At 37.4% G+C, this 15099-nt stretch overlaps 1 protein-coding gene across 1 annotated transcript in view; it reads right to left on the bottom strand.

Moving 5' to 3' along the window:
- Positions 1-14860, bottom strand: part of CHIC1 (cysteine rich hydrophobic domain 1) — a 64698-nt gene extending 49838 nt beyond the window's left edge. The window contains exon 1 of the mRNA XM_041741386.1: positions 14178-14860. Coding sequence (XP_041597320.1) covers positions 14178-14452 — 275 coding nt within the window. The 5' untranslated portion in view covers positions 14453-14860. The remainder of the gene's footprint in view (positions 1-14177) is intronic.
- Positions 14861-15099: the final 239 nt, after the last annotated feature.

The following is a 15099-nucleotide window of genomic DNA, read 5'->3' as shown; positions in this document are numbered from 1 at the left end:
GTCCTGGGAAAACTGGACAGCCATGTGCAGAAGAATCAAACTAGACCATTCTTTTACACCATACACAAAGATAAACTCAGAATGGATGAAAGATCTAAATGTGAGACAATAATCCATCAAAATCCTAGAGGAGAACACAGGCAACACCCTTTTTGAACTTGGCCACAGCAACTTCTTGCAAGATACATCTATGAAGGGAAGGGAAACAAAAGCAAAAATGAATTATTGGGACTTCATCAAGATAAAAAGCTTCTGCAAAGCAAAAGAAACAGTCAACAAACCTAAAAGACAACCTACAGAATGGGAGAAGATATTTGCAAAGGACATATCAGATAAATGGCTAGTATCCAAGATCTATAAAGAACTTATTAAACTCAATAGCAAAGAAACAATCCAATCATGAAATGGGCAAAAGACATGAACAGAGATTTCACCAAAGAAGACATACACACGGCCAAGAAGTGCATGTTAAAATGCTCCGTATCACTTGCCATCAGAGAAATACAAATCAAAACCACAATGAGATACCACCTCACACCAGTGGGAATGGGGAAAATTAACAAGACAGGAAACAACAAATGTTGGAGAGGATGTGGAGAAAGGGGGACCCTCTTGCACTGTTGGTGGGAATGTGAACTGGTACAGCCACTCTGGAAATCTGTGTGGAGGTTCCTCAGAGAGTTGAAAATAGAGCTACCCTATGACCCAGCAATTGCCCTGCTGGGGATGTACCCCAAAGACACAGATGCAGTGAAAAGCCGAGACACCTGCACCCTAATGTTTATAGCAGCTATGTCCACAATAGCCAAACTGTGGAAGGTGCCTTGTTGTCCATCGAATGATGAATGGATAAAGAAGATGTGGTGTATATATACGTATATATGTATATATATATATATATACATATATATACACACATACACACACAATGGAATATTACTCAGCCATTAGAAATGACGAATACCCACCATTTGCTTTGATGTGGATGGATCTGGAAGGTATTATGCTGAGTGAAGTAAGTCAATTGGAGAAGGACAATCATTATATGGTTTCACTCATATGGGGAATATAAAAAATAGTGAAAGGGATTATAGGGGAAAATGAGTGGGAAAAATCAGACGGTGACCAAACATGAGAGACTCTTAACTCTGGGAAACGAACAAGGGGTAGTGGAAGGGGAGGTGGGCAGAGGGATGGGGTGACTGGGTGATGGGCACTGAGGGGGGCACTTGACAGGATGAGCACTGGGTGTTATACTATATGCTGGCAAATCAAACTCCAATAAAAATATACATATAAAAATGAATCTAAGAGTAACCACAAATTAAATATCTGTAAGAGGTACACAAAAAATAAAGAGAAAAGAATCCAAGCACATCACTAAAGAAAGCTACCAAACCACAAGGGAAGAGAGGAAGACAAGAAAGGAACAGAGAAGAACTACAAAAACAATAATAACACAAGTAATAAAATGGCAGTAAGTACATATTTAGCAATAATTACTTTGAATGTAAATTGAGTAAATGCTCCAATGTCCAATTGAGTAAATGTCCAAAAGACAAAGGATGACTAAATGGATAAAAAAGCAAGACCTATCTATATGCTGCCTACAAGAGACAAACATCAGACCTAGAGACACATGCAGAGTGAAAATGGAGGAATGGAAAAACTTTTATCATGCAAATGAAGTGAAACGAAAGCTGGGATAGCAATAGTTATACTGAACAAAATAGATATTAAAGCAAAGACTGTAGCAAGAGACAAAAAAGGAAACTACATAATGATAAAGGGAACAAAGCAACAAGATGCTATAACAACTGTAAATATTTGTGCACCTCATGTGGGAGCACCTAAATACATGAGGCAACAACTATCAACAGACACAAAGGAAGAAGTTGACAGTGATACAAGAGTGGGGTACTATAACATCCCCTTACATTAATGGATAGATCATGCAGACAGAATCGATAGGGAAACAGTGGCTTTGAATGACACATTAGACCAGATGGACCTAACAAATATATTCAGAATATTCCATTGTTATTGGATGGAATATTCAGAACATTCCATCCAATAACAATGGAATATTCATTCTTTTCAAGTGCATATGGAACATTCTCCAGAATAGATTACATGTTAGGGCAAAGAATAGTCTCAAAAAATTAAAAAAGATTAAAGTCATCTCATGCATCTTTCCTGACTACAGGTTATGAAACTAGAAATCAATCACAGGAAAAAAATCTGGAAAGAATACAAATACATGGAGGCCAAATAACATGCTACTAAACACTGAAGGGATAAACCAAGAAATCAGAGAAAATTTAAAAAATACACTGAGAAAATGAAAATCAAAATGTAGTGGTCCAAATCTTTGGGATGCAGCAAAAGCTTTTCTAGGAGGGAAGTTTATAGCAATACAGACCCACCTCAAGAAGCAAGGAAAATCTCAAATAAGCAATATAACCTTATACCTAAAGGATCTGGAAAAATAAGAACAAAACTCAAAGCTAATAGAAGGAAGGAAATAAAACAGTTATGAGCAGAAGTAAAAAAAAAAAAAGAGTCTAAAAAATTAATGGAAGCAATCATTGAAACCAGAATTTGTTTTTTTGGTTTACCAAGAAAATTGGTTAGTTGGTTTCAGATTTATTGAGATTTATCAAGAAAACTTGTAAATCTTTAGCCATACTCATAGAAATAGGAAGAGAGAAGGCACAATTAAATAAAACCAGAAATGAAGAGGAGAAATAACAACTGACACCACTGAAATATAAAGGCTTATAAGAGAGTATTATGAAAAATTATTTACCAACAAGTTGGAACAAGCTAGAAGAAATGGATAAGTTCCTAGAAACATATAACCTTCTGAAACTGAAGCAGGAAGAAATAGAAAATTTGGCAAACAAATTACTAACAACAAAATGGATTCAGTAATCAAAAAAAAAAACTCAACACACAAAAGTCTGAGACTAAATGGATTCACAGGTGAATTATATCAAAAATTTAAAGAAAAGTTAATATCTATTTTTCATAAAGTACTATAAAAGAGAGAGGATGAAGGAAAGTTTCCAAATTTATTCTGCAAGGCAAGTATTACCCTGATACCAAAACCAGATAAAGACACTGCAAAAAGGAGACAAAACTACAAGCCAATATCTTTGATGAACATAGATGCAAAAATCCTTGATAAAATAATAGCAAACTGAATCCAACAATACCTAAAAAAAAAATCATTCACCATGATCAATTTGGATTTATTCCAGTGATGTTTAAATGTGGTTCAATGTTTGCAAATCAATCAATGTGATGTAGCACATCAGCAAGAGAAAGGATAAAAACTATATGATTATCTCGATAAATGCAGAAAAAGCATTTGATAAAGTACAACATCCCCTCATGATAAAAAAAAAATTGGCAACAAAGTAGGTTTAGAGGGAACATACCTCAACACAATAAAGGCCATGTATGAAAAACTCACAGCAAACATCATCCTCAGTGGTAAAACACTGAGCGCTTTTCCTCTAAGATCAGGAACAAGACAGGGATGTCCACTTTCATCACCTTTAATCAATATACAACTAGAACTAGAAGTTCTAGCCACAGAAATCAGATAAGAAATAGAAGACACCAAATTGATAAACAAGACTTAAAACTTTATCTATTTGCAGATGATATATTATATATAGGAAAACCTAAAAACTTCACCAAAAACCTACTAGGAAAAAAAACCTACTAGGACTGCTTAATGAATTCAATAAAGTCACAGGATACAAAATTAATATGCAGAAATCTGTTGCATGTGTACACTAATAATGAAAGTAACAGAAGGAGAATTAAAAAAAATTCCATTTACTATACACCAAAAAGAAAAATAAAATAGCTAGGAATAAACTTAACCCAGGAGGTGAATGCCCCATACTCAGAAAATTGATACACTGGGGAAAGAAATTTGAAGATGACATAAACAAATGGAAATATATTTCATGCTCATAACTTGGAAGAACCAATATGGTTAGAATGTCCATACTACTCAAAGCAATCTACAGATTTAATGCAATTCCTATAAGAATATCAATGACATTTTCCACAGAACTAAAACAAATAATTTTAAGATTTGTATGGAACCATGAAAGGCCATGAATAGCCAAAGCAATCTTGAAAAAGAACAAAACTGGAGTCATCACAGTCTCATATTTCAAGATATACTACAAAGCTGTATTGATCAAAATGGTATGGTACTGGCATAAAAATAGACATATAGATCAAGGTTAAGAATAAGAGTCCAGGGCAGCCTGGGTGGCTCAGCGGTTTAGCACCACTTTCAGCCCAGGGCGTGATCCTGGAGACCCGGGATCGAGTCCCACATCAGGCTCCCTGCATGGAGCCTGCTTCTCCCTCTCCCTGTGTCTTTGCCTCTCTTTCTCTCCGTCTCTCTCATGAATAAATAAAATAAAAAAAGAATAAGAGTACAGAAGTAAACCCATGATTTTATGGTCAATTAATCTCCAACAACAGAGGCAAGAATATACAATGAGAAAAAGACTATTCAACACATGGTGCTGGGAAACTGAACAGCTACATGCAAAATAATGAAACCAGATCACTTTCTTACACTATATACAAAAATATGATCAAAATGGATTAAAGACCTAAATGTGAGACCCCAAACCATAAAATTCCTGGAAGAAAACACTAGCAGTAATTTCTTTGACATTGGTCATAGATAAATTTTTTTAGGTCTGTCTCTTCTGGTAAGGGAAATATAAGCAAAATTAAATGATTGGGACTACACCAAAATAACAAGCTTTTTTGCACAGTAAAGGAAATCATCAAAAAACTAAAAGGCAACCTACTGAGTGGGAGAAGATATTTGCAATGAAGAGTTAATATCCAAAATATGTAAGAACTTATACAACTCAACACCAGGAAAACAATCTGATTAAAAACGGGCAGAGAATTTGAACATTTTTCCCAAGAAGACATATAGATGGCCAACAGACACATGAAAAGATGGTCAACATCACTAATCTTCAGGGAAATGCAAATTAAAACGATAATGAAATACTACTTTACACTTGTCTGGCCAAAATCAAAGTGATAAGAAATAACAAGTGTTGGTGAGGATGTGGAGTAAAAGGAACCCTCATGCACTGTTGGTGGGAATGCAAACTGGTACAGCCACTGTGGAAAACAGTGTGGAGGTTCCTCATAAAATTAAAAACAGAAATACCATGTGACCCAGTAATTCCACTACTGGGTCTTTAACCAAAGAAAATAAAACCATTAATTTGAAAAGATACATGCATCCTGTGTTTAATGTAGCATTATTTTTAAGAGCCAAGATAGAAGCTACACACACACACACACACACACACACACACACACACACAGGAAAATTACTCAGCCATAAAAAGGATAAAATCTTGTAATTTGCAACATGGATGGACCTAGAGGGTTTAATGCTAAGTGAAATAAGTCAGCCAGAGAAAGACAACATTATTTCACTGATATGTGGCATTTAAGAAACATCACAAATGACGAAAAAAAAAAAAGAGACAAACCAAAAATCGACTGCTAAATACAGAGAAGAAACTGGTGGTTGCCAGAAGGGAGGTGGGTGGGGGATGGGTAAAATGAATAAAGGGAATTAAGAGTACACCTATCCTGAGGAGTACTGAGAATGTATACACTTGTTGATCCACAGTATTGTACACCTGAAACTAATATAACATTGTATGGTAATTATATCTTAATAAAAAAAACCATGTTCCTACCTCATTTGGAGATTGCTGCTATTATAGATTTTTCAGGCTGCCATTCTTTTACTATGTATCAAATATGTACAAGATATAGACAGATCTATCCTTCAAAACATACAGAATATTTTTATTATTTTAAAAATTCTGAGGTTTGCTATTCTCTTTGAATTTATCACGGAGCAAGTGAACTTTCCTCTGTTTCCACTTCCTTAATATTCTCTCCTTTCTTACCCATTTAGAATTTCCCTTTGATGCTGTCATTTTAACTGAAAATAATCTTATTGAGTAAATTTATTCAGAAAGACAAGTTCATCATGTCTTATTTAATTTTATATCCTCTTCCTAGAACTTTTCTCCTTGACTTTGCAGCTTTGTCACACTGTTGATCATTCCCTTCCTAACACACTCTCTCCCATCCTTTCACTCTCTAACATTCTTGCCTTTCCCCAAAATTTAGCTTTTAGTCATCTGCTTGTCTTTCAAAAGGAACTTTAACAGCTCATCTATATTTTATAGTTTGACAGCACTTCTATGCTGATGATTATCAAATCTGTATCTCTACTTCTGTATTTTCCAACATTCTTTGGTCTCTAACTACATACTGAAAATTTTCTTTTCGATATCTTGTTAAAAACAATACCACCTCAAGCAAAACATGTCTAAAATTAAATGTTATCTTTTTATTGGAAACTAGTACCCTTTCAAATTTCTCATCCCTATCAATGGTACACTGACTCTCTTTAATTCTCTTGGTATTGGTTTTGCACCTCCTCTCTCCTATTTTTTGTACCTTACTCGCTCTAAGGTGGCCCCAAGTCCTGTGATTTGATTCTCTGAAATCGTTCTCATACTCATTCTTTCCCTTCCACTGGAACTGCCATATTGGCTGTTGTCTTTGCTCAGGTGGTTCCTCCTGCTTCCCCTCCCTAGTTTAAATCCTATGCAACCTTTGAGGCTCAAGTCAAGTCCCAACCCCTGCTGTTATGACTTGAATGTTCAAGCTTTTATGGATTCCTTCTTTCTCTGAATGCTCACAGATGCTTCTAATCTGTACTATACAATTCAACAGCTAGTAAAATGTTTTCCATTATCTTTTGCTACTCTATAGCAATATCTTAAAGGCAATTTTCCTGTTAGTTTTTTAAAGCAACTTGTACTTTGCTTTTTTTCTGTATTCTTCATAGTGCTTAGGCCAGTATACAAGTTCTCTATACTTGCTATATTAACATTACTAATTTTCTTCTTTAATATAAAAAGGGATTGTCTTTTCTAAAATATAAAAGTTATATTAGAAATGGTGAGAGTCTCATTTTACTTTTTAAAATACTTCTTTAGGGACGCCTGGGTGGCTCAGCAGTTAAGCATCTGCCTTCGGCTCAGGGTGTGATCCTGGAGTTCCTGGATCCAGTCCTGCATTGGGCTCCCTGCATGGAGCCTGCTTCTCCCTCTGCCTGTGTGTCTCTGCCTCTCTTTCTTTCTGTGTCTCTCATGAATAAATAAATAAAATCTTAAAAAAATAAAATAAAATACTTCTTTAGAGGCTATATACATGTCTATATTTCAAAAGGTATATAGGCAAACTAGGCTTGATACACTCTCATAATTTTGGCTAAAAGGCAGTAGCAATCCTATTCTTGCCTACCAGGAATTTTTTTCTTATCTTTCTTCATTATAGACTCAGCACTTAAAAAGAATACTTAACTCAAATAACCTTAGGCATAACATTTCACTTGATACCTACTAGGAAAACGTTGAAATGGCTGCTGCTGAATAAACACCTCAGCTCTGTTTCATAAATAAGCTATTAAGAACTGTGAGTCCACAGAGGTTAGACAAGATCATCTACCCATTACTGATTAGTGATAGGCATTAGCCAAGATATGGGGGTTTTTCAGCATTAGATAAATAGGCACTTGGGAACTTCTCACACTGTCTATTTTATCGGCTTCATTAAACATAGAGACTATTATGTGTTTGAAGCTGTCCTAGCTGGTGGTTCCTAATGACTGTATTTTATTTGTCAAGTATCTTCAATGCTTTAAGTTTTTAGTTTCTTGGATGATTCTTTGGAGTAAAGGAAACTGAGGCAAAGAAGGATGGGTCCTCTTAGTTGCTCTTCCTTCCTCTCTCCCTCCCCACACCCCCCCCCCATTGTTTTTAATCCCTTTGGAAATGGCTACACACTAGTCTTTGAAAACACTTTACAAATTAAAGCTTATGTGTTCAGGTTGTTTAAGAAAACAGATAAAAATAGTAAAATTCTGCCAACAAGAAACACGAATTCACTAGAAAATTATGTACTTATAGTAGAGATTCTGAAGTGTATACATTGAACTTTATTTACTATACCATGAAAAAGGAAAGTCTATGCCATAAAATTCAAAGATATTTTCAGAAACATTAGAGTTAAATCTCTTTAATATTTTATATAAAAACAATCACGTCTTGCCACACTGTAAAATGGCAAGTTACCATGACTTCAATATTCTGAAAGCCTAAAATCTTTTTTAAAGGAAATTTTATTTACTTATTCATGATAGATACAGAGAGAGAGAGAGAGACAGACAGACATACAGACAGAGGGAGAAGCAGGCCTCCAGCAAGGAGCCCGATGCGGGACTCGATCTCAACCCCAGGATCATGCCCTGAGCCAAAAGCAGACGCTCAACCGCTCAGCCACCCAGGCGTCCCTGAAAGCCTAAAATCTTATAAAATATTTACTTTATACAAACACATATTAACAATGCATCACTGTAATTCCTCAAAGATAACTTTATAGAACAGGCATTCCATTAAGTGACTTGAGAAGTATCACTAACCATAGTCTAATAATTGCTGTCTAAATTTTACAGAAATGCACTTTTTGGAAAATGTGGCCATCTTTTTCAATTCTATATGGAATAACTTTACCTCTTATAGATTAATTTTAATGAGACAATTTTATAAGAATTGGTAACCTATCATCTCTACTAATTTGCATACAGATCTACTATCAAGGGTAAATTATGTTGGTTTTAAGAGATTTTATTTATTTATTTGAGAGAGAGAGTGTTTGTGCACATGAGAGGTGGGGGTAGTGTGGTGGGGAGTGGCAGAGGGTGAGGGGGAAGCAGACTCCCCGCAGAGCAGGGAGCCAGATACAGGGCTTGATCCCAGGACCCTGAGATCATGACCTGAGTTGATGGCAGATGTTTAACTGACTGAGCCACCCAGGCACCCCTGTATGTTTTAAGCAATATAAAGAGTGTGATAATGCCTATAAATAAAAGATCTCATGAGATATAATTTTCCTTGTATTTCAATACATTGGATCCAAATATTTATCCTAGAAATATCAAGAAGGTGATAGACACTAAATTATAATTATAATATCATTATATTATATGTATAGTATTTCTAAAACACTTAATATTTCCAAGAGGCATTTTATTATGTCTGTTTCTATAAACTCATATCTGTGGAGCTAATTTTATCATATATTTTTTTTATTTGGAAAAAAAATCCCCAAATATCCATTCATCCTCATCATCTCAACACTAGAATTACAATTAGTGTGGTTAGCTCATTCTACTTCTTCAAAACTTATAACTAATTCCATGTTAAAAGATTAGTATCTTGTTAAGGTAACTAGAAAGCCAATATATTAAGATAATACAGATAGGCATATTCTCACATCTTAACAAAGATTTCAGAGGTAAGGCCATGCCATAACCCCCCATCACTGGGACTGGTGATATTACTGTAGCCCTATAGATCCTACCTCAGAATCACAAGTTCACTCTCCAGCATGATTCAAGTAACTGGTATTTGTTGGGGGCCTAAAATATAGCATGCATTATGATAAAAATATTGAGTGTTACTAAAGTGAACCTGTATTCCTTCAACTCACTTTTATTGACTACCTACTTCAGGGCATGCACTGTGCTAGGCAATGAGGATTCAGAGGGAACTAAAAGTTGTTCCTGCTATATTGCAGATTACAATTTAGTGAGGGTAGAGAAGACTTGTAGGAGATGGTGACATATGGAGACCTGGGGTAAGGGCAGTGGGTACTGAAATTCTAGTTGGAGGTCCCAGTTTGAGTAGCAGCAAAGAGATAAGAAACAGCATGCTACAAACAGGAAAACATGAGCCATAAGGGGGAATGTCATAAGATTACGCTGATAGATAGGCAGCATCCAGTTCTATATGCCATGTAATGGAGCTTAGATTCTACCCTGTGGGTAAAGGGAAAACCACAGAATAGTCTTAAGCAGTAAAGGGATATCTCAATCTGGTAGTAGGCTGGGGAATGGATGTGAAGATGACAAGGATGAAGGCAAGTTGACTGGTTAAGGTGGTGAAAGGGGCTCAAATCAGGGAAGTGCTGGCAGGGAGGAAAAGAAGAATTTTTTAGGTCATATATTATTAATACTTGTTACTAAGTATAAGTGAGAAAGAGGAACCAAGGATCAATAATGGGATAGGTGGAAGAATATTTAACTGAGATGGAAAACACAGAAATAGGGGGGAGCTTTTGGGGGGGTTGGGATGGAGGTGTAGAGGGATGAGTTCTGTTTTGAATATGCTGAACTTAGGATGACTGTAAGCTGTCAGGTGAGGAAGCTTGGATGAAAGTCTGAGCAAAGTCTGTACAGAGATAAATATTTGGGAGATGTCAGAAAATTGAAACCATGAGAATCGAGATGAGATCATCTAGGCAGAGTAGGAAATAAGAAGAGGAGCAGGTTGAGAACAAAACCTTGAAGACCACTAACTAGTATTCAAGGGTCAAGAGAATAAGAGAAGCCAATGAATGAGAGAGTTAAAGAATCACCAGAAAAATACAGGGCGAGCCAGGAGATTGAAGTGGCAAGAAATTCCTAGGTTTGTTTGACAAGCAAAATGTTTTTACAAAATCAGAATCTGAGTATCTTTAAGCACAATATATACCACCTTCCAGTTCAACTAAGGCCCCATCGTTGTTACTCATGTTACACCACTTTCTGTGACCTGTATTACCTCTGAAGGCCTGTGTGTTTGTGACCCCTGGAATACAAGCCTCCAAAAAAGAGGGAGTCATTATAAGTGTCATATACAGCAGAGAGGACCAGAAAGATAGGGAATGAGAAATGCCCACTAATGTAATAACAAAAGGGTCATGGTGATCTTAACAAGGCTAGTTCTCCCCCACCCCTTAGACTGTGATCAGGATGGCAGAATCCAGGTTACAGAGGGGTGAAGTGGACACAGATATGGTGAATGTAGCTACTCTTAAGAAATCTGGAGAGGTAAGGAAGAAAGACAAGAGAGTAGCTAAAGGGGAACAAAGGTCTAGGGAGGCTTTGTGTTATTTTGTTTTAAAGAACGAAACTAAATATGTTCATAGGCTGATGCAGAGAGGTAATATTGGAGAGATGAGACTGCCTGACGGAGCAAGATTTGGGAGGAGGCTGGAAGAGAAGGGTGCAGAAAGCACAAGTGGAGTGGTAAGTTTAGGAGAAGTGACCTCTGAGGCTAGAGGAAGAGAGCATAAGAACTCAGACCTAATTAAGATCTAGTGCAGGTTTTTCAGCAGGAAAGCAACATGATTAAACTGTGTTTTAAGAAAATTAGTTTGGCACAAGCATGCAGAATGGATTGGAGGGGAGAGAGGTGGCAGACTGTGGCAATAATTCAAGCAGGAGTTGATGGCAACCTAAACTACAATGGTACCAGTAGAAATGGAGAAAATAAATCTAATATACATTTCAAAAGATCTGATGACATAATTCTGGGACAGAATGGCACTGGACAAGTCAAGGAAAAGGAATAGTTAAAATGACTCAAGGATTTGAAATATTACCCCCAAATACTGGAGTGGTGATATCAGGGTCAGAAATGGGGCAACTGGAATGCATAGCCATGTGGGGTGGGAAAATGATGGCTTAAGATATACTGAGTTTCTTGAAGCAATGGTTCTCAAATTTTAAACTTTGAAAAGAAACAAAGTCCTCTGTGTAATAGACGACTACATAGTGAATGGAAAAAATAAGAGGTAGGAGACAATAAGAAATATTCCATTCAGAGAGGGTAAGTCTAATACTCGCATGCCAGAAAAATTTTTAACAGAGCTGGTTATTTTAGATGTCTCAAAATTATATTAACTATTTCATAAGGATCTTTACCTGATACAGGGCAAGTTTCACTACCATAGAAAGGCGAGTTCCTCAGATTCAGTAAAACTTTCTCTTAAACATTTCATTTTTTTCAAATCTCAGACATTGAACATCAGATGTGCTTTTTAGCTGAGAGAGTGTGTACAATACAACTAGATAATTCTCCAAACTATATACACTCGTTAGTGGTTCAAGTACTAGTTTCCTGCTTTTCAGGTTTTGGCTTCAATTAATACCAATGGTTACTTCCAGCACCACTGCTTCATACTCCTAATTTTTAAGCTGGGAGGGACTTTATACCTATCACAAGGCCCCGGATATGGCAAGTACCAGTGCTTTACTTTTAATTGAAAACAGGTTGATAAGTACTTCACCATGATTGTGTGAAGAACAGAACCACAATTAAGTTTCTGGTAACTTGAATTCTGTTTCCTTGCTCCTCCTGTTTTCTTTTTCTTTTTTTTTTTATTATTTATTTATGATAGTCACAGAGAGAGAGAGAGGCAGAGACACAGGCAGAGGGAGAAGCAGGCTCCATGCACCGGGAGCCCGACGTGGGATTCGATCCCGGGTCTCCAGGATCGCGCCCTGGGCCAAAGGCAGGCGCCAAACCGCTGCGCCACCCAGGGATCCCTCCTCCTGTTTTCTTAATGTTAGAAAATAAGAAGGGGGTTGGAATGTTGGGAATATAAAATTATAGACTGGAATAAAAACTCCTTTTCTGTTCAGTCATGTGAAATAATCTGCATGAAAGTAACCTTTGGTGCCAGAATCATAATTAGAGTAATAAATTGTCTTCCTAGTGATGAAAGGAATAAAAGTAAAAGAGCGCAGTAGGTTGGCATCTGATCATTGTAGACTATCTGCAAAATTCTTGGACCAAGAAAAATTGTGTTAAAATAATTGCCTAACCAAAAAGCAGGTCTAAAAATCTTCCCAAACTCATCCACCATTTCAAAATCTTTCTTAATATATTCCATGCAAAGATCACAAAAGCGTATTACAATAAAAATATCTAACATGTTAAAATTAAAAGCTAACATGATGGAAGGGAAGTGTTGCATATTATAATACATGATTTCTGATAATATGAACTCAATTGAAAGTCAAAGGGACTAGGTGAGCCATTATCAAAATTAGAGGCAGCAATAGGAAAATGCAGGAAAAGACCGCATAGTTAAGAAGATAAACAGGACACACACTCAAACTTTCAAGCATGTATAGCCCAAGCACATTAAAAAGAAAAAGCACTCTTCAAAGCCCAGAGAACTATTAAAATTTTCTTTTGCTTTGCAACTACTAGGCTATGAAGTCTCTCCTTTTATTTTCTCAAATATGAAATATTTTCTCAAATTTAAATTTAAAGATTTAAATTTTAAAAAAAGTCACTCTGTATAAGTTTTCAAAAAACTCAACCTCAGCTCCTAGGGGAATAATTTCCATAAGTATTTAATGTCTGCATGTTTAGTGTTTGGGCATACAAAATCTCCTATAGGTATCTTAAATTATCTCAGAGCTGAAAGGTTTTAGAAACCATCTGCCTCCAACCCCTCATTTTACAGATGGAGAAATTAAGGCCCAGAAATATGAAGTAACCTGAGCAAGGTCACAGGGCCAGTAAGAAGCAAAGCTGGGACTAACTTCCAAGAGCCCTCATTCTCAATCTACTGCTCTTTTACTTTTTACAATTGCCTCTTAATCTGAACCTCTAATTGTGTGATAATTAAGGAATGTCAGAATGAGGAGTTATTAAGACGTGGAAAGGATTATTGTATTCATTCATATAAGGATTAGATAGGAAGAATAGATGAATGAGTATGTGGGTGGGTGGACAGTCTATAATATTATTCACAAAACATATCATGTTTCTGTTTTAAAGAATCCAAGCCTAGGTCTTGTCACAGGTCACAGCAGTCACCGTGTTCCACAACACACCAATTTTAGCAGCAAAGAATCCTCTGGTACATCCTGCAATTTAAAGACTACTTGCCAGCATACACAGAAGCAAGGAAACTCACCTCTACTCCCAATTTCTTTGGTTCCCAAACCTCTAATCTTCCCGTTCTATACTCACTCTTTACCTGATGTTGGTGCATCACATTTGCATTCTCCTCACTTCCCTTACACCTATCTCCCTTGGTTTCTCCATTTAGACCAGGTGTCCCTTTCTAATTGTTATGCCTTATCAGCCCTCCCCCACCCCACAGGCCCCTCGATCACCTTCTTATTCCTCTGTCGACAAATCTCAGCGTTTTCAAACCCCTGGCCCCCTCTTGCTTACACAGTGATATGGCCGGCGCCCCGCACTAATACAGGATCAGGGGCATATCTGCGCAGATGCTCCTCACTCACTACCCGAGGCGGGGGCGGCGTCTCCTCTTCCTCTTCTTCCTCGTCCTCCTCTTCTTCCTCGTCCTCTTCATCTTCCTCGTCGTCGTCTGGCCCCGATACCGACGATGACGGCGACGACGACGACGACGTTGCCGCTTCTTCTTCCTCCTCCTCCAGTTCCGAGATGGTGTCGAACTCCGCCATGTTGGGCAGCAGGATGCTCATCACGTGATCTCTCGATCGCCGCCACCCTCACGAAGAGTTTGAACCTGCCAAAGTGCTGGAAGAGGAGGGGGAACGAAATGAAGAGAAAGAACTAGGGGTAGGGACAGGATTTGAAGAGATGCGCCTGCGTGTTGGGGCAGAATGGGGGGGGGGGGAGGAATTGGAGGCGGGGGCCCGAGGGAGAGAGGAACAAAATCAGTCTACGCTTGCGCGGCTCTAAAGGAAGGGGGGCGTTAGAGGTGAACTCCAGGGAATTATCGAGGCCGGGTTTGCGGGTTCTATGCTTAATATTGCTTTTTGGGTTTCTGCTGCTTGGGCCCCTGGGATGTATCTTCTGGCTTTATTTCCCATTTATTAGTAGTGGGTATTATTTACCACACACCCCCACCCAGTGCAGGGAATGTATATTCTAAAACGTGAGGTTAGAACTTTGCCCCAGAGATCTCAAGGTATATACCAATCCCTTATGTTTGTTCAGCATTATAGTTTAAAAGACTTTTGCATCAGAATTTTACCACCCTGCGAGGTATTTTTATTAACATTTTACTGAAGAGGAAACTTTCTATTACTACTTCTACTGTGTAATACTTAATAAAGGATTTACTAAGTGGGACTTTGCTAAGCACTCTTTGTGAATATCGCATTTA

This window comes from Vulpes lagopus, chromosome X, assembly GCF_018345385.1.
Source record: "Vulpes lagopus strain Blue_001 chromosome X, ASM1834538v1, whole genome shotgun sequence".
Taxonomy (NCBI): domain Eukaryota; kingdom Metazoa; phylum Chordata; class Mammalia; order Carnivora; family Canidae; genus Vulpes; species Vulpes lagopus.
This window is presented reverse-complemented; position numbering and strand designations above follow the sequence as displayed.